Genomic DNA, 17,749 nt, shown 5'->3' with positions numbered 1-17,749 from the left:
CCTCAGCGACCTGATACTCCACACGAGAGAGGGAGCCAGCACATGGCTGGACCGTGCCGGAGGCAATACCCCCAACACAGGGTATACAGGCAGAGGATGAGCTTCCTGGACATGATTGAGCAGCAGTGCTTCAGGAGGCTCAGGCAATCATGCTAGGTTGTTGCAGACATTTGTAGCTTGCTGGAACAAGACCTGCTGCCCAGAGGACCTGGTGAACACGCCTTACCAGTCGCTGTCAATGTCACCACCGCCCTCAACTTCTTTGCCTCAGGCTCCTTTCAGGGATCTGCAGCAGACATTTGTGGGATCTCGCAGTCGGCCGCCAACAGATGCAACACCCAGGTGACCAATGCCATGTTTGACAAGTCAGCCAATTACGTCAACTTTGCCACTGGTGAAGCCAGTGTTACTGAGCAGGTGCTCGGCTTTGCGGTTCTGGCTGGGGCGTTATCGACTGCACACGTGGCCATCAAGGCACCCCTCATCATCCAGGAGTGTTTGTGAACGGCAAGGGCTTCCACTCTCTCAATGTTCAGCTTGTCTGCAACCATAAAAAGATCATACATTGTGCGCCAGATTCCCTGGCAGCTCTCCTGATTCTTTCGTGCTGCGCCAGTCCACCCTCCCTCAGCTCTTCCCACCTCCAAACAGACTTACTGGCTGGCTGCTTGGAGACGAGAGCTATCCACTGAAGTCATGGCTGATGACACTCTTGAGGAAGCCAAGTAATGAGACGTGAGGAGCATTATAATGAGAGCCACATGTCCACCAGATGTGCTTCAGATGCCTTGACATCTGGAGGAGCCCTTCAGTACGCATCAGCCAGGGTCTCCAGAATCATCATTGTTTGCTGCGCGCTGCACAACATAACGCAACAGCGAGGATTGGAGCTGAAGGAAGAGCAAGACGCAGAGCGCACAGCTTCTTCAGAGGAGGAGGAACCTGAGGTGGAGATGGCACCAGCAATGGCGCACATTGCGGCCAGGGATGGCCTCATCATGGCCAGATTTACTTAACTTGCTCCAATGCACCCATATGGCTGCCACATGCTGTATTAAGTTCCCCCTCCTCCAACAAAACCATAAAGCATCCCTACAATGACCAAGCCATTCCTCTCACCCAAACCCCCATTGCTTGAGGTTAAGTAGTGTCTTGCCATTCACTCCAAGTGACAAAGCCACTTCCAAGGTAGCAGGCAAAAATGGACAAGACCGGAAAGTGGTGCAAATAAATACATTTATCTGTGTCATAAAAGTAACTGAAACATAATACTAATATTTGTTCATACACCCATGTGCATACCCTTGTGCATCTACTTTTGTGTCTATTTTCTTTTCTAAGTGCTTCTACGAGGTGCAACCCCTGTGGCTTCAGCAGAGGTAGAGGCAGGCTGCTCACTTCCCTGCTGCGACTGCTTTGACACTTTTGGTGGATGTTCTCTGGGTTTTTGAGCCTTTGAGGATCCCGCCAAAGTCTACTCCTCCTGCAACTATGCAGGGGCAGACTCGGCCATCGGGATCCGAGGAAGCATGTGGGGCTCTGACTGAGGGGGAGGCAATGGGGGAGAAGTGTGAGCGCTTTGAGACGAGCCCCCACTTCCATGTCCCCTCTCGCCCTCCTCACTCTCATGGGACTTCCCTGCTAGCAAGGAGCTGGAGAGCACCTGGTTGCACAGCAGTGGGGCGATGAACGCTCAAGTCTAAGTTTATATCCCTCCTAGAGATGAGGTCTGAGTGTCTGCCATCTGTTGTTCACAGCAAGCATGTGCTCATGTGACTGGCGCATTTGCTGCTCCACGCAGGTGGCCATCCTTTCCATGGAACAGCACATCATCCCCAACCCCTGCAACATGGTGGTGCTCATGTTGGAGATGGACTCCTCCATTCTCTGTGCATTTGCAGACAATGCAGCTGCAAAAGCTGCCAGAGCCTCATGCAATTGTTGCTGCCTCTTCAAAAATCACCCTCTTTCGCGATGGTCCCTGAGGTTCAGCACCTGAACGCAGCTCAGCAGAGCTTGGAGCGTCCTGCGCTCTCTGGCGAGGAGTCTCCACTGCTGTCCCTGTCAACAGCATCTGCACTTGCTTACTTGTGCAGTGAGAGATACCAGGTGACAACACTACTCTACCTCACGTGGGACCCACCGAGGTGTGCGTATTTGTGCTGGTACTGGGTGCGCTTGGATCTGCTGATGCTGCACCCTCAGAGGCTGGAGCTTCCTCTGAGGAGTCGTCGTCCTCCTCCGGCTGGACAGTGGGGAGGGCGATAGTTGATGGACCTGTGGGAGAGTAAAGAGATGATTTAGAAGTGTTATATGTAGAATGGGTAACAGTACCATTATGCACATGATGAAAATTCACTGGCTGCTGACATCAGTCACCATATGAGTGACTGTTGTATGCCATGTGGCTGTATGAGATGTACTTCTGTCACCAGGTGGCTGGGATGTCCCCCTCTCCATCTCCTACCGCTAGCAGCTCTGCAACTTAAGAGATCGCCAGGGCCTCCTGCTATGCTGGAGTCAATTGTGTGAATATTGGAGGGCCACCTCCGGATCTCTGTCTCTCCCTATTGTTCTGGGCTCTCTTCTGCAAGAAGGGAAAGAAGAGTGATGGAATGAGCGTAAGGAATGGATGGGTTACATTTGTAGAGGGTGACTATGAGGGAGTGGCGTGACATTGCCAAATGGCCTCCTTCTGTGGTGTTATTTGTTATGATTGCATTAGGATGAGGATGAGTGTCGGTGATTAGTCAGATGGGGATGTGAGTATGTACATAGACAGCGAGGGATGGGTGGACATGCAAATTAGGTTGGTGTGAGGAATGATGAGCAGGAGTAGGCTTGGGAAGGCAGAGTGATGGGGATGTGGTGACAGGTACATCAGGATGAAGGTGAGTGTGGCATTGCACTCGCCTTTCCTGATCTCATGAGATCATTAAATGGGCCCAGAAATTTGGGTTGGGGGCTTCCCGCGGGTGTAAGCCCCCGACCTGCACTTATCTTGCGTGCCGGCCGTTGAGCTGTGGGCCCCCATGGAATTGCGATCCTGGGCCTCCTCCAACTGCCGGCGCGCAGTGCTTGCGTATCCCAGGGGCGCAGTTAGTTCGATGCGTCCCCTGGGATCACGTGGGCCATGGAGAGCCAATGGTAGCCGGGAATGCGTCATTCATAAGTTTGATAGGAAGGGATGTCAAACTTATAAATACTATAAGCCCCAAAACATCACTAAATCTTCAAATAATTTTTTTTTTTTATCACATTTTTTTAATCTATATATATAAATCGGTACTTCTGTCCTTCTGTCTGTCTGTCTGTCTGTCATCGCGTGTGCGTCTGGGGGGTATGCGCTCGAAAGTTACAGGGCGTACCTACGCGCGCGTTACCTCCAAAGAAAGCTTACGCTTCCGAGACGGTTTTAAGCGTATTTACGTTTCGGCCGGGCTAAAATTGCGCCCGCGGTATCCCAAAAACCTTCAACGTTCCGCTCATTAGCATCTCATTATCTGCTCATTAGCGACAGAGTGACCTCGAGCTCGACCAATCATACGGCGGGTTGCTGGCGTGTGCCGCCAGGCCAATCGGTGCGTGTGTGGCCGGGCCTTATCGTTCTGAACCGAGGTGAGTCGCCGCCATCTTGATTCCAAACTTTTCCTTTCTTTTTCCCGCTTTCTGCGTCTTTAAAAAAAAAACGTTGCTTTTAAAACACATATTGTTTTTTAAAAAAATGATTTAGAAATGAATTAACTTATCTAATCTCATTAATTTTCCTACCTTTCCCCGTTTTTCCAGGTAGGCCTCGAAGCCTCGGCTTCTCCTTCGCACCCACGCCTGAGCTAGGCACCTCCCGGCCCCACTCGAAGGCTGGAGGGCCGAGCCTCAGCCCAGCGCCGCTAGGGTGCACGCGCAGCAGGAGCTGAGACGCGGCGTCTCTCTCTGGCTCGGCCGGGGGGCGGGGCTTGCTGAGCGTCAAGCGTCACCCTGGCAACCGGCCCCCCGGCCGTCTCACACAGCCGCAATCGGCGGTCTTCACCTCGGGGGGGGGGGGGGGGGCGCGACCCTCGGGGGGGGGGGGGTGGCCGCGACCCTCGGGGGGGGGGGCACGACCCTCGGGGGGGGGGGGGGGGCCGCGACCCTCGGGGGGGGGGGGTTGCTGCGACCCTCGGGGGGGGGGGCCCCCCGCCCGCCCTCCCTCCCTCTTCCCCCTCCCCCCTCCCCTTCCCCACCCCCTCTCCCCCCCTTCCCTCCCCCCCTTCCCTTCCCCCCCCCTTCCCTTCCCCGCCCCAGTCGCTCTCTCTCTCTCTCTCTCTTCCAACAACAACATGCCCTCGAAAAAGCCTCGGCACCGCCGGGCACTTCAGCTAGTAAACTATAAATTACATGAAATAACTATTTTAAACAATAATTTAAATTTTTGAAAAAAATAATTTTATTTTCCAACGGGGCTAAAAATAAACTTACCTTTCTTTAAAGTATTTAAAAATAATAAACCTGTGGGAAAAATGTTTTAATTTTAATTAATTCACCACTTACCTTGCAAAAAGCAGGCCTTGTGACTGCTTTTTATGTGTGTAACTTCTGGAGACCTACCCTGTATTTAAAAAAAAAAAAAAAAATATATATAAGTTCGATGCGCACGCACAGCCTCTCCTGCGCATGCGTTCGACCTCTGAACCCCTTTGTTCAGGGGAACGGAAGTGCCGGTTTCCCGCGCATGCGCAGTGCATACAAGAAACCGGCACTTCCATTGGGCCTACGGGTGAGTACCCCGTGCGTACTCACCCGTGGAGACCCGAATTTCTGGGCCATTGAATCTTTTACTGCACTGGATCCACGTCCTCCTGACAACATCCCTGCTGCTGACCTCCTGCGATCTCCAACCATGCTTTTTTGGTTTCTTTTAGGGGGTCTTTTACGCCTATCAGCAGGGAAGACGACTTCCCTGTGTACTGTCACCGCCTACACCAGAACATGGAGGGATGCATCACTGAACCTTGGTGCGGCCCTCTGCCTTTGTGTCTCCATGAGCAACACTTTTATCAGCTTTGTAACAGTAGTCAGACCTCTGGAAATGACCCTGCACACTCCATCAACCTTCAAATGAGATGTGTGCAAGGCTGCTTTAAATATCCATGCTGGAAATGGGTCATCGATGACGTCATCAGACCCTCTCCATTTAATTGGGCCGGGAAATGCGCCTGACTGGTTTAATTGGGGCCTTTAAGTAAAAGTTGCACTGAACAACGTGCTGCTCAGAACATCGCGTTCCTGACCCACTACGCAAAACCCGACTCGAAGATAAAGACTCCGGCCTTTATTCCTGATAGTTTGCAGTCCCAAAACTATTAGAGGGATTCTAATTCTGGATCTGTGGCATTTGAGTAAACTCAGAAGGAAGTTGTTCAGAATGATCATAATGCAACAAATCATTCAGATAGCCTACCCTTGATATTAACTGACAATGATGTGCTTCATGATCTCCTATTTTCCTGTAGCTATGCGTCCACATAGGGAAATTCTGCAAGTTTCATGTATGAGGAAGAAAGTTACTTGATACTTGCTCTTGGATATCCTTTTAAGTGCCTTTCTGTAGTTGAAATTTCCTTGAGGTATCAGCTCCCATTTAAAATTCGCCAAGAACCGCTGTCAAACTCGGTGGTCCTGAAATTCCACGGGGTTCACCCAGTCTCCCATCATAACTTCAGTGAGAGATCAGCAGAAACCCTCAGAGAAACAGCATAAAAAGAGCTACTGCCTTTAGGGAAGTGATATTTCTCAAAAATGTAGCAACATTTCAAGTCAGCTTTTGTCCAATCTTAGTTTCACAGTCATCTGGTTTTAACTGCCCTGTGAATACACCCAGACCATTTACTACTCACAGACTATTTCCAAACTTGGAGCAATACTTAAGCATTCTGGACCTGATGGTTGTGATTATTGCAGTAGTTAACATTCTGCCTCATTAGTCCTAGTTGTTTCTAATATCATGCTTTGTGGCAGGGTACTTAAAAATAAATGTTTTCGGAGTGAAGGCCATTTACAGCACATTGTTTGAAAGCTTTTGAATTTAGGAGTAGTCTTCTTGCCACATCAATCGATTGTATTTGAGGGCAGTTTAACTTGGTCTTTTAGTGAGGGACTTGTTCTTGCATTGTCTTCAATGACAGTCTTCAGATTGGTAATGGAATCCCCTAATAATATTAATCCAACAGCTGACTGGAATGAACAGTATATCTGCCAACTCCTTGAATCAAGTATATTGGTATATCCTCCTGAGTGGACTATGCACTTAAAGTTCATAGTTTTCCATTTTCAATTATAGACCCAGTTTGCAATATACTTCTGACTGAAGACTTCTTTCAATTTTGTTCTACGGATAGGGTTTACTGGGCTCAGGTACTCAACTGTCTTGTCTTACTGCTACAGGTTCTGAGAAGGATTCATACTATTTCTTTCATATCTTGAAGAAATTGACTGGAGGAAATTCTTCTTGTCTTCTAGCCAATGAAATCATAGTTCTCAGATGAAATACAGATATATACCACCAAACAAAACTGGAGGGACAAATTTGGCATCCCTTCTCTGGTTGTTTCATCCATTGGCCTGGCTCTCAATCACGCTTTGTTTCTTGGACCTCTACCACAAATAGACTTTAGAGCAATGAACCCAAGCAGTTCTCCTGTAGTAACAGGATGAAACTCTTCTTTCAAATCTTGATTTGAAATAAAACTCCATAGCATTCATGGATTGTTTAATCTATTGTCTGATTGTCTACCAGAAATCATTGCACATTATGAAAGGACTACGGAAGACTATCCCCATCAGACTTTCTTTGGTGCCCATGTGGGTTTTGAATTCAATCTTTATTGCAGGCTAACATACCCACACTTTTGAGTTATTATATTCGTTTGACCTTAAATTCCTAATATGGGAAGCAACTTCGCTGATTTGTCTTTTTTCAGTCCAGTTGTCAATGAACTCCTGACAATCGTAATTGATTAACTCCACCTCATTTGGCATGAGAATAAATCAGTGTAAATACTTGATTCTAGGTTATTCCCTAAAATAATGATTTCTCAAATAATTATTATTTATTTGCTCTGTCCATTTGTTTATTTCATATAGAGCATACACTGTTCTGGGCCCATTCACTAACCAAATGGTTAGTGGGCTACCATGTTGTAGGAAATATTGAGAGGCAGTTGACTTTTAGTAGGTCAAAATTTTAATTCAGCCTTGAACAGTTTAATTTAAATAACATATATAAAATTACCATATGACGCATCTCTCACTTTTCACCAAACGCTATTATTTGGAGCTCGCTACTAAAAAAGATTTGCATTTTTAATATCTTTATTTTGAATGCAGGTATTTAATCTTGTCTGAAAGCTGTACCCTCCTCAAAGGACATTAATTAATTCAGAATCCTGGCGGTGTGTGTAGAATGTTGTAATAAGGAAGAAAGTTGGGGCTAGATTTTCAGTATAGGCAGTTTTGGGGCGCTAACCTTAGCGCCCGCCCGAAGTTAGCGCCCGTCCCAAAGTAGCGCCCCGTTGCCGGAAATTCAGTGGCTTCGCCCTAAGAGGTTGGTGGAGCGCTAAAAGAGGCGTTCCACTACTATCTTTAGGCGCTAAGCCGGCGGTCCAGAGGGATAGCGCCCAGGCGGGGCGCAGCGCGGGTGCGGTCATTTTTGGACTGACAGCAGACCCCGTGGCGCCGACCAGCTCTTAAAGGGGGAAGGGACGAATTGGTCTGCTGCCACGCCCTGCACACTGCAGCCTTGCAAAGAGGCCTCAACACTGCTGCTCAGCCCCAGGGAGTCATGGCAACGCCAGAGAAGGCCCGTCAGCGTGCCCTGCGCTTCTCAGAGGGTGATCTGGACATAATGGTCACAGCTCTGGAGGTGAGGCGCAAGATCTTGTTCCCAGAGAGTGGGAGGAATCCAACCCACCACGACTACACCAAAGCCTGGAAGCAGATCGCCCAGAGGGTGACGTTCACCGGCGATGCCCCCAGGACCCACAAACAATGTCGTAAAAAATACAACGACCTGACCAGGATTGTCAGGGTGAGTACCCTTTCCAGTCTCCTCCTCATTCTTGCATGTACACCTGACATGATGGGCAAAGGGAGCTGAAAGTCCTATTGGCTAGCCCTCAGCCAGCAGCATTGGGACAGTCATGAGCATCAATTGGCCATTCGGCATTCGGCACTCTACACTCTGGCCAAGCTATTCCACCATGGGAGGCTGTGCACACTACATCAGGGCTTCACTCTGTCCAAGCTATTCCACCATGGGAGGCAGTGCACACTACATCAGGGCTTCACTCTGGCCAAGCTATTCCACCATGGGAGGCAGTGCACACTACATCAGGGCTTCACTCTGGCCAAGCTATTCCACCATGGGAGGCTGTGCACACTACATCAGGGCTTCACTCTGTCCAAGCTATTCCACCATGGGAGGCAGTGCACACTACATCAGGGCTTCACTCTGGCCAAGCTATTCTACCATGGGAGGCAGTGCACACTACATCAGGGCTACACTGCGCACTTACAGCCCGTCCTTTCTCTTGCAGGCTAAAGTAGCCTTTAATCGCCAGGCCCGTGCCAGGGGTGGCCGCGCCAAGCTGCAGAAGCTCACTCGGCTGGAGGAGCGCGTGTGTGTGCTCATGGGAGCCCGTGTGATCGTCCCCACAGCGTGCGGAGTATCCGACCCTCCACTGCCCGGCAATGGTAAGGACCTCGCCTTTTGGCCCTCTCTCGTCGCACTGGCCCATCCGAGCTACCTCCTTTGCCGCTGTCCCACCAATGCGCTGAATGCCACCAGTCCTAACTCCCTCGCTGACGCCGTCTCCTCACTCTGAAGCTACTCTTGTGCATTCCTGCTTTCAGCTGGTGACGACCAGGACCCTGAAGCTGCCAGTGACAGCACCTCCGAGCAGGAGGAGGAGGAGGAGCAAGCCGGACCATCGGGGGAACAGTCACGTCCCGCAGGAGAGGAGGAAATGCTTGACACCTCCTCACTGGACGAGTGCCTGGAAGAACTGTCGCAGGGCAATGCAGCTTCTGGGACCAGTGGCGTCCAGCCACCCAGGAGCCGTGCGCGTGGCCCGCGGCCTTCCCCCCAAAGGGGGGAAGGATCAGAGGGGAGTGCTGCTGATCGGCACACTCGCCGCCACCAACGTGGCAAGGGTCCCCTAGTTCGGCCCCCTCCTCCCCAGCGGGAGAGTCGCGACTCCAGTCCGGACACCTTCACCTCGGAGGAGGTGCGGAAGCTGGATAAGATGGCCGAGGATTCGGACCGGCGCCACACGGAGCTCATGAGCGTGGTGGGGCGCATGCCTGAGGCCATCGAGTCGCTGGCGACCAGTGTGCGCGAGTTCGGGGCAGCAACTGCCGCACGTTGAGGCCCGGTTTGAAGAAATGTAGAGTGACTCCTCCCCAGTTTGTGGGAGTGAGTCTTTTGTGGGGCCCGTTTATTGTTTTTGGGGATTCATGTGGGAAGGGCTTTTCATTTTTGTGTAATAAATAATTATCTTTATTCATGCAGTCTCCATGGTTGTTCTTCTTAGTGTTTGTTGGCTTCGCCAGCTGAGGGCTTGCGGAGCGGCTGCATTCATCTTCCCTCATGGCCCCTGGCCATTCCCAGACAGGGGGCTTAGAAGTACCGTGTAATAAGGTGGCGTCGTGCGGCCCTTGGCCCTGGTCGCTCCCTCCTGGGAACGTACTCCTGCTCCTCCTCCTCCTCATGCTCCTCCTGCTCCTCCTCCTGAGGTGCTGGTCCAACGTCAGGTGGCAGTGCCTGAGTCCTGCGGATAGCCAGGTTGTGTAGCATGCAGCAAACCACCACAAATTGGGAGACCCGGTCCGGCGAATACTGGAGAGCTCCTCCGGAACGATCAAGGCAGCGGAACCGCTGCTTGAGGACCCCAATAGTTTGCTCGATGATGTTGCGGGTGGTTTGATGGCTCTCGTTGTAGGCCTCTTCAGCAGCGGTCCTGGGCGCGCGGAGCGGGGTCATGAGCCAGGTGCACAAAGGATAGCCTTTGTCCCCGAGTAGCCATCCTCTTGGGGGAGGCTGTGCCTGGAACATGTCATGCACAGTACTCTGCCGCAGGATAAAGGCATCGTGGCTGCTGCCTGGGAAGCTGGCATTGACTGCCATGATGCGCTGCTTGTGGTCACACACCAGCTGCACATTCAGAGAATGGTAGCCCTTCCTGTTGCGATACTGCTCGCCATGCTCCAGAGGGGCCCGCAAAGCCACATGCGTACAGTCAATGGCGCCCTGCACCAAGGGGAATTCCCCGAGTCTGGAAAATCCCAATGCGCGCTGATGCTGGCTCTCCAGGGCCATGGGGAAGGAGATGAATTGGCTTCTCCTTCTGAACAGTGCTTCGGTCACCTGGCGGATGCAGCGATGCGCGCCATACTGGGAGATGTTTGCTATGTCCCCAGCAGCGTATTGGAAGGAGCCGGTGGCATAGAAGTTCAATGCCACCGTCACCTTCACTTCCACCGACAGAGACGTCCTGCACCTGAGCTTTGGCCGCAGATCTCGGCGAAGCAGGTGGCAGATCTCTGCAATCACCTCCTTTCGGAATCGGAGCCTTTTAACACATCGCGCGGCACTCATGTTTAGGTAGGAGCGCTGCTGGCGGTATAGCCTGACTGGGTAAGGCCTACGTGGCCGATGCCTGTAGCCCCCTCTGCCTCTAGCCAGGGCTGCCCCTCTCACAATGCGTCTGCGAGCCCTACGGACATGGAGCTGCAGCTCCGCGTTGGCACCCCATGCAACCCCCATCAAATCCTGGCAAACACTCACATTTCCAAAAGGCCACTTGCAGCGCTCTGGCCTGAGTCCAAAAATACCTGAGCTCTTGCTGCTTGAAACCAGTTAGCTATCCTCCTTGTTGTGTCTCCAGAAATGCGTTGCACAAGAGTGTTTTCTGAAAAAAGGCTGGCCTTTATACTGGAGAGCACGTCCCCTTTAATTTGCGCCCCCCGGGGCCCGCGCTGGTTGTGTTGCGTTCCTTTTTCCAAACGCTCCGGCCGCCAGCCGCACAATGGGGCGGTCCGACTGAAGTTTGGAATCGGGGCGCACAAAGGGCGTTGCACGAGGATGTGACGTCATTTTCTGCGCGCGCATCCGGGCGGGCGCTAAACTTGGCGCCGGCGCTAACGGGCAACTTAATTTGGGGCGGGGCGCAAACTGCGCTGCGCACGGGCGCTACACGCATAGCGCCCGAAAATCACTTCTCTTAAGGCGCTAACTGCTGGCGCTAGCAACTGAAAATCTAGCCCTCGGATTGTTAACTTTGTAGGATTATCGTCATTCTTCAAATGGAAGCACCTTCCATATACTACTGTATTTACTATAGTTTGTTACTACTGTTAAGTGGAGGATGTTTCCATTATAAGAATGAAACTTAGCTTGCAAGACAGGTAATTTGACTTTAGGAGGTTGTTTGCTTCTGTCGGTCATTTCACTAATCTTTTTACTTTTTCTATAGGACTGAGGCTGGAATTTTCACAATTTATTTTTTTCCTTTTTTATAGCAAACAATCAACTAGAATTCTGTTGCCATATGGTAAGAGGAACAATAGATCCGAAAGAACCTCCTGTATATGAATATGTAAAATTCATAGGAAGTTTAAAATCACTGAATAATGGTAAGTTGTTAAAAAAAAATTAATCAGCATATTTGATTTCTATGTAATGTTTACCATCATTTATACTTGCACTGTTTTGATGAGCATTAATATCTGTAGGAGATTTAAAAACAAAATATACAAAGATCTGGTTTATGTTTTCAGTCCAGTTAACTTGGGCCAGCTCCCATCTTATGTCTTGGAATTTTGCCTTTTTTCCAGTGAGATTTCACTTCTCATGTACTTATTTATCATCAGCCCTGTTGCATATCATGTTGGGAGGGGTTCTTTGCTAATGTGTACTTAAGACAAGCACCATCAGTACTTGTATTTAAAAGAAAAATTAAACTAACAAAATGCAAACTGATCAGTAGTCTTTTATTTTCATTTTTTCCGTGTGTGTGTGTGTTTTAGTAATATCTGGATTGTTGGAATTAGATTGGAGTGTTGAAATGCTCAACCATGTGCGAAACCTGAATTAACATCTATAGTTAAAATAACAAAATTCTGAAGTATCTGAGCAATATCCAATTGTTTAGTTCCCTTCCAATATTAATTCAGATTTAGTTTTAGCCAGTTCTCTCAATGATTGTCAGAGAGGGACAACATGATTAATAAAGTTGTTAGAATAGAAGTAGACAGCATAGCTGAAATAAAATTTAAATATTTTCATAGGATAAAGGGAAAGAAAGAGGTAATGAGAGATAGAAACATTTGTAGAAGAGTCAAGGGAATGCAAAAAGATAAATGAGAAAGCCCGGAAAAAGAATAAAAGTCAACATACTAAATAATTGGAGTCAGGGTTAAGTGGTTTGTATGTGAATACACAAAGCATTCAAAACAGAATTGGAGAATTAGAAGCACTAATAATGTAGCTGTAACTGAGAAGTGCCTTAGGTTTGGACAGGATATAGAAATTTATATTCCTTGTAACATTTTCAGGAGAGATCGAGAGGGGGAGAAATAAGTCGGGTTGTAGTTTCTGTCACAATAGGTTGCCTTAAGACAGAATCCATATGAACAGAGTTTGTGAACAGAGTTAAGAAATGGGAAGGGGAAGGAAATGGTAATGTTTTCCCATGTGCATTACAGACCACCAAACAGTGGAGACGAGATAGAGGAGGAGATCTGTAGATAGTTGAGAGAGATATGTTAAAAGGGCAGTAATAGGTCATTTTAACTGTCCAAATATAGGCTGGAATAAAGATAATGCATATGGTCAAAGTAGAATACACCAGGAGTGCTTCCCAGATCATTATGTTTCTAGCCCAGCAAGGATAGAAGCAGTTCTTAATTTAGCTCTAGTGGCGTAAATAACTTAATGAGAGTAGGAGAACAATTGGGTAATAGTAACCAGAACATAGCTAAATTCGATGTAAGAATAGAAAAGGATACTGAAGATTCAAAGATATGGGTGCTTGATGGAAAAAAGGCAAAATTCCAAGACATAAGATGAGAGCTGGCCCAAGTTAACTGGACAGTAAACTTAGTAAGCAGATTGACAGGTCAGCAGTGGAAAATCTTTAAATGTGAGATGAGATGAATAGAGTATAAAATAGATATATTCCTACAAGGCAAAAAGAATACTGTACTGAAGTGTCAACCTGGATTATGCGCTCAAGTCTCTGGAGTGGGGAATGAACCCACAGCCTTCTGATGCGAAGGCGAAAGTGCTACCACTGAGCCAAGGCAGTAGAGCGAGAGAGGGCGTATAGAGGTTGGATAAATAGTTCAAAGGGGAATGGTAGGGGTAGCAATGGGAGTGAGTAATGGTAGTGAGGTGATGATAGGAAAGGGAGCGAGTAGTGGTAAGGCAAAGCTGTAGGGAGCACCATGGAAGAGAGAGGCTGGGGGAGAGCACAAGCAGAGTTCCCTAAAGGCGTGTTAGCGGCCGCGCAGTGGTCTGAGAGGTCCCGCACAGGCCACTCACCGGCTTTTACATTGTAGATATTTGAATAGGCCGCGCATTGGGGTAGGCAGGCAGCGCAGGAGGCAGTGCAGCTTACGGGGGGCATTGAGCACAAGTGATGGCGGAAGGAATAAGAAGGGAGCCACTGAGGGCTACAGGCCTCATTTTCCCTGCAACCCTTAGAAAATGCACCCTTCAGCCCTCAGCGATTCCTCTCCCTCCCGCACCATGTCACATCACCTCCCACCTATAATCTTGCTAAAAGTTTGTCGGTTTTAAACCTGTGTTTAATTTTGTGCTCATTGTTCAAATTAAATAATGACATACATCTATATTATCTATATCACTCAGCATTTTAAAGACTTAGATAATATCCTTTCTCAATCTTCTTTCCTCCAATGAAAACAAATTATCTGAATCTCTGCACAATATATAACCCTAGGTCCTGAAATCATACTATTTCCCTGAATTCCCTTCAAGACATTGACATCCCTTTGAAGCAAGGGTACCGAAAATTGCACACTATTCCAGAACCAAAGTGGGTAGAACAAAAATGTTAATTAGTGATTTTTTTTAACTGGTTTTCAAAAGTGCTCCTGATGGCGAGACTCCTTTTTTTAACATTATTTAGAATTTTTCATTTACTATCTTTTACTGAAGTTTTATTCTTTTTCACAAACTGTCAAGTTATGACTGCTTATCTCATTCAGTGCCTAGTTCTACACAAAATGGTTTTGAAGGAGTTATACAACGGTCACTAAAGCCAACTTACGAAGAAAGAGCTTGCTTTGTAGCAACTGTCAGATTAGCCACACCACAATTTATTAAGGTATTGTATACTAATGAAATTTTTTCTGATTTTGGTTCTACAGTATGCTTGCTTGCCAATTTTATAATATAAATGTACAAGTGATTTTTAGCTGTTCTGTTTTTGCGTAAAGGCAATATTTCCTCAAATTGTTTATTTTTTAAATATAGGAAATGTGCACCATTGAAGAACCAAATGAAGAATTTACATCAAGACACAGCTTAGAGTGGAAGTTCTTGTTTCTAGATCACAGGTGTGTTCTCTAATTAAAAAAAAAAAAATCTTATTTAAGAGGATGTGAGTAACAATTCAAAACAATTCGCATTTATATGGTGCCTTTAACAAAGAAAAATGTCCCAAAGTACTTCACAGAAGCAAGGGTTGGTGGTGGGGGGGAATACTGAGCTAAAGGAGTCATTAGGAGATGCGATCACAAGCTTTGTCAACCGGAGCGAGGTGTTTGGCGAGTCGGGCGGAGGCAGCGCAGCGCATCGAGCAGCAGCAGCAGCCACGTCGACCCGCTAGAGCTCGTCGGCCGGCAGCTCCTCAGCGGGAAGGCATTCCGACTGGGAGGAGGGGAGCCGAGCATGGCAGCCAGAGGCTGGACCAGAAGCGGGAGAAGCAGGCCCCGGGCCGTCGGACCGTGGAGCCGGCGACGGTGAGGTGGAGGCCGCGGCGACCGGAGGATGTGTTCGGCGAGTCGGGCGGAGGCAGCGCAGCGCATCGAGCAGCAGCAGCAGCCACGACGACTCGCAGTCCGACTGGAAGGAGGGGAGCTGGGAATGGTGGTCAGAGGGTGAGCGGGAGAAGCAGGCCACCACACGTGGAGCCGAGGCGGCAACAGTGAGGAGGAGGACGAGGAGGACGGAGCGGCTGAGGGACATCGTGATGCCAAAGAATTGACTTTCTGAACACGGCGCTGTAAGAATAGCTGACGTGTCCCTACGGGGAGTAAGCAGTCCATTGTACTAGTTACATATGGCAAATAAAATTGAATTGATTTGATATGGATTTTAAAGAAGATCTTAAAGGAAGACGGGGAGATGGAGGAGTTCAGAAAGGGAAGTCCAGAGTCGGGCTTATGTGGCTGAAAACGCCAATAGTGAGGCAAAGGGATGGGGTGGATACACAAGAAGACAGAGTCAGAAGAATGGAGAGTTCCGGTTGGGGGAGGGGCTACTGTTACGTTGAAGAGATAGGGAAGGGCAAAGTAAAGACAGGATTTAAACAGAAGGATGAGAATTCTAAATTTGAGTTGTTGGGTGGGGTGGTGGGGGTGGCAAGCGCCAACGTAGATCAGCAAGGATGTGGTTGATGGGTGAGTGGGACCTGCTGTTGGTTAGGATACTAACGACAGAGTTTTGAATGTGCTGGTTTGCGGAGGATGGAGAATGGGAGGCTGGCTGGGAGAACATTAGAGTAATCAAGTCATTTGAGGGTTTCCGCAGTAGGTAAACTGAGGGAGGGACAGAGGCAATGTTCACTTGAAGCTGCGTGGCTGTGCAGCTCCCGTGTAGCCAGTTCACCAGCTTTTAAATAGGAAAAACCATGTATGTGTGGTATTTTGAATGGGCTGCGCAGCCCCTTAAAGGGGCAACTCACCCAAAAAGAAATTAAAGGGAATATTGGACAGAGGTGGACAGTGTTGCGGAAGTGGATGTAAGTTGTCTTTGTGATGGAAGCTAAGTTCAGGGTTGATCAGGGTGGCAAAATTGCAAATAGACTGATTTAGCCTGAGACAGTGGCCAGGAAGGGGGATGGAATCGGTGGGTAGTATATAGAGTTTGTGTTGCTGGCCAAAGGCGTTTGATAAAGTGCAACATAATAGGCTTGCCAGCAAATTTGAAGCCCATGGGATAAAAGGAACAGTGGCAGCATGGATACGAAATTGGCTAAGTGACAGGAAACAGAGTAGTGGAGAATGGTTGTTTTTCAGACTGGAGGAAGGTATACAGTGGTGTTCCCCAGGGGTTGGTACTAGGACCACTGCTTTTCTTGATATATATTAATGACTTGGACTTGGGTATACAGGGCACAATTTCAAAATTTGCAGATGACACAAAACTTGGAAGTATAGTGAACAGTGAGGAGGAGAGTGATAGACTTCAAGAGGACATAGACAGGCTGGTGGAATGAGCGGACATGTGGCAGATTAAATTTAATGCAGAAAAGTGCAAAATGATACATTTTGGGAGAGGCAGTATAAACTAAAGGGTACAATTCTAAAGGGGGTGCATGAACAGAGAGACCTGAGGGTATATGTACACAAATCTTTGAAGGTGGCAGGGCAGGGCAGGTTGAGAAAGCAGTTAAAAAAGCATATGGGATCCTGGGCTTCATAAATAGAGGCATAGAGTACAAAAACAAGGAAATTATGATGAACCTTTATAAAACACTGGTTCGACCTCAACTGGAGTATTGTGTCCAATTCTGCGCACCACACTTTAGGAAGAATGTGAAGGCCTCAGAGAGGGTGCAGAAAAGATTTACGAGAATATTTCCAGGGACTTCAGTTACGTGGATAGACTGGAGAAGCTGGGGTTGTTCTCCTTAGAGCAGAGAAGGTTGAGAGGAGATTTGATAGAGGTGTTAAAAATCCTGAGGGGTCTTGACAGAGGAGATAGAGAGAAACTGTTCCCATTGGCGGAAGAGTCGACAATCAGAGGGCACAGATTTAAGATGATTGGCAGAAGAACCAAAGGCAACATGAGGAAAAATGTTTTTACGCAGCGAGTGGTTATGATCTGGAATGCATTGCCTGAAAGGGTGGTGGAGGCAGATTCAATCGTAACTATCAAAAGGGAATTGGATAAGTACCTGGAAAGAGATTTTTTTTTTGCAGAGCTATGGGAAAAGGGCGGGGGTGTGGGACTAGCTGACATGTTCTTGCAGAGAGCTGGCACTGCTTCGACTGGCCTCCTTCTGTGCTGTAACCATTCTATGATTCTATAAAGACAATACCGCATAGACCGTATCATTAGTTGTGAAGAAAAAGTAAGTACATATAAAAAACAATGTGGTTATGTGTTCAGACTATGGAGCATATTGAGAAGACCGAAGTGATTGCCTTTGGTCCCCGCCACAAACTCCATTCCCTAGCCACTGACTCCATTCCTCTCCCTAGTGTCTGTCTGAGGCTGAACCAGACTGTTCACAACTTTGGTGTCATATTTGATCCTGAAATGAGCTTCAGACCGCCTATTTCCACCTCTAACATTGCCCGACTCCGCCCCGCCTCAGCTCATCTGCTGCTGAAATCCTCATCCATGCCATTGTTACCTCTAGACTTGACTATTCCAACACACTCCTGGCTGGCCTCCCATGTTCTACTCTACTTAAACTTGAGGTCATCCGAAATTCTGCTGCAGTGTCCTAACTCGCAT

The 17,749-nt window shown here is 48.2% G+C and overlaps 1 protein-coding gene across 19 annotated transcripts in view; it reads left to right on the top strand.

Annotated features, from left to right (window-relative positions):
* The window catches only part of clocka (clock circadian regulator a), a 311,097-nt gene that overhangs the window by 202,625 nt on the left and 90,723 nt on the right, over positions 1 to 17,749 (top strand). For all 19 annotated transcript variants that reach the window (XR_015074178.1, XR_015074174.1, XM_085970176.1 and 16 more), the window contains 3 exons: positions 11,557 to 11,670; positions 14,269 to 14,387; positions 14,537 to 14,619. Coding sequence is in view for 17 of the 19 variants with exons in the window: in XM_085970176.1 (XP_085826302.1) it covers positions 11,557 to 11,670; positions 14,269 to 14,387; positions 14,537 to 14,619 (316 nt within the window). In the remaining 2 variants the exon portion in view is untranslated. The remainder of the gene's footprint in view (positions 1 to 11,556; positions 11,671 to 14,268; positions 14,388 to 14,536; positions 14,620 to 17,749) is intronic.

The sequence above is a fragment of the Somniosus microcephalus genome, chromosome 2 (assembly GCF_052327205.1).
Source record: "Somniosus microcephalus isolate GS21.2 chromosome 2, FLI_Smic_1.0, whole genome shotgun sequence".
Taxonomy (NCBI): Eukaryota; Metazoa; Chordata; class Chondrichthyes; order Squaliformes; family Somniosidae; genus Somniosus; species Somniosus microcephalus.
The sequence above is the reverse complement of the archived record's forward strand: the minus strand, read 5'-3'. Positions and strand labels throughout refer to the sequence as shown.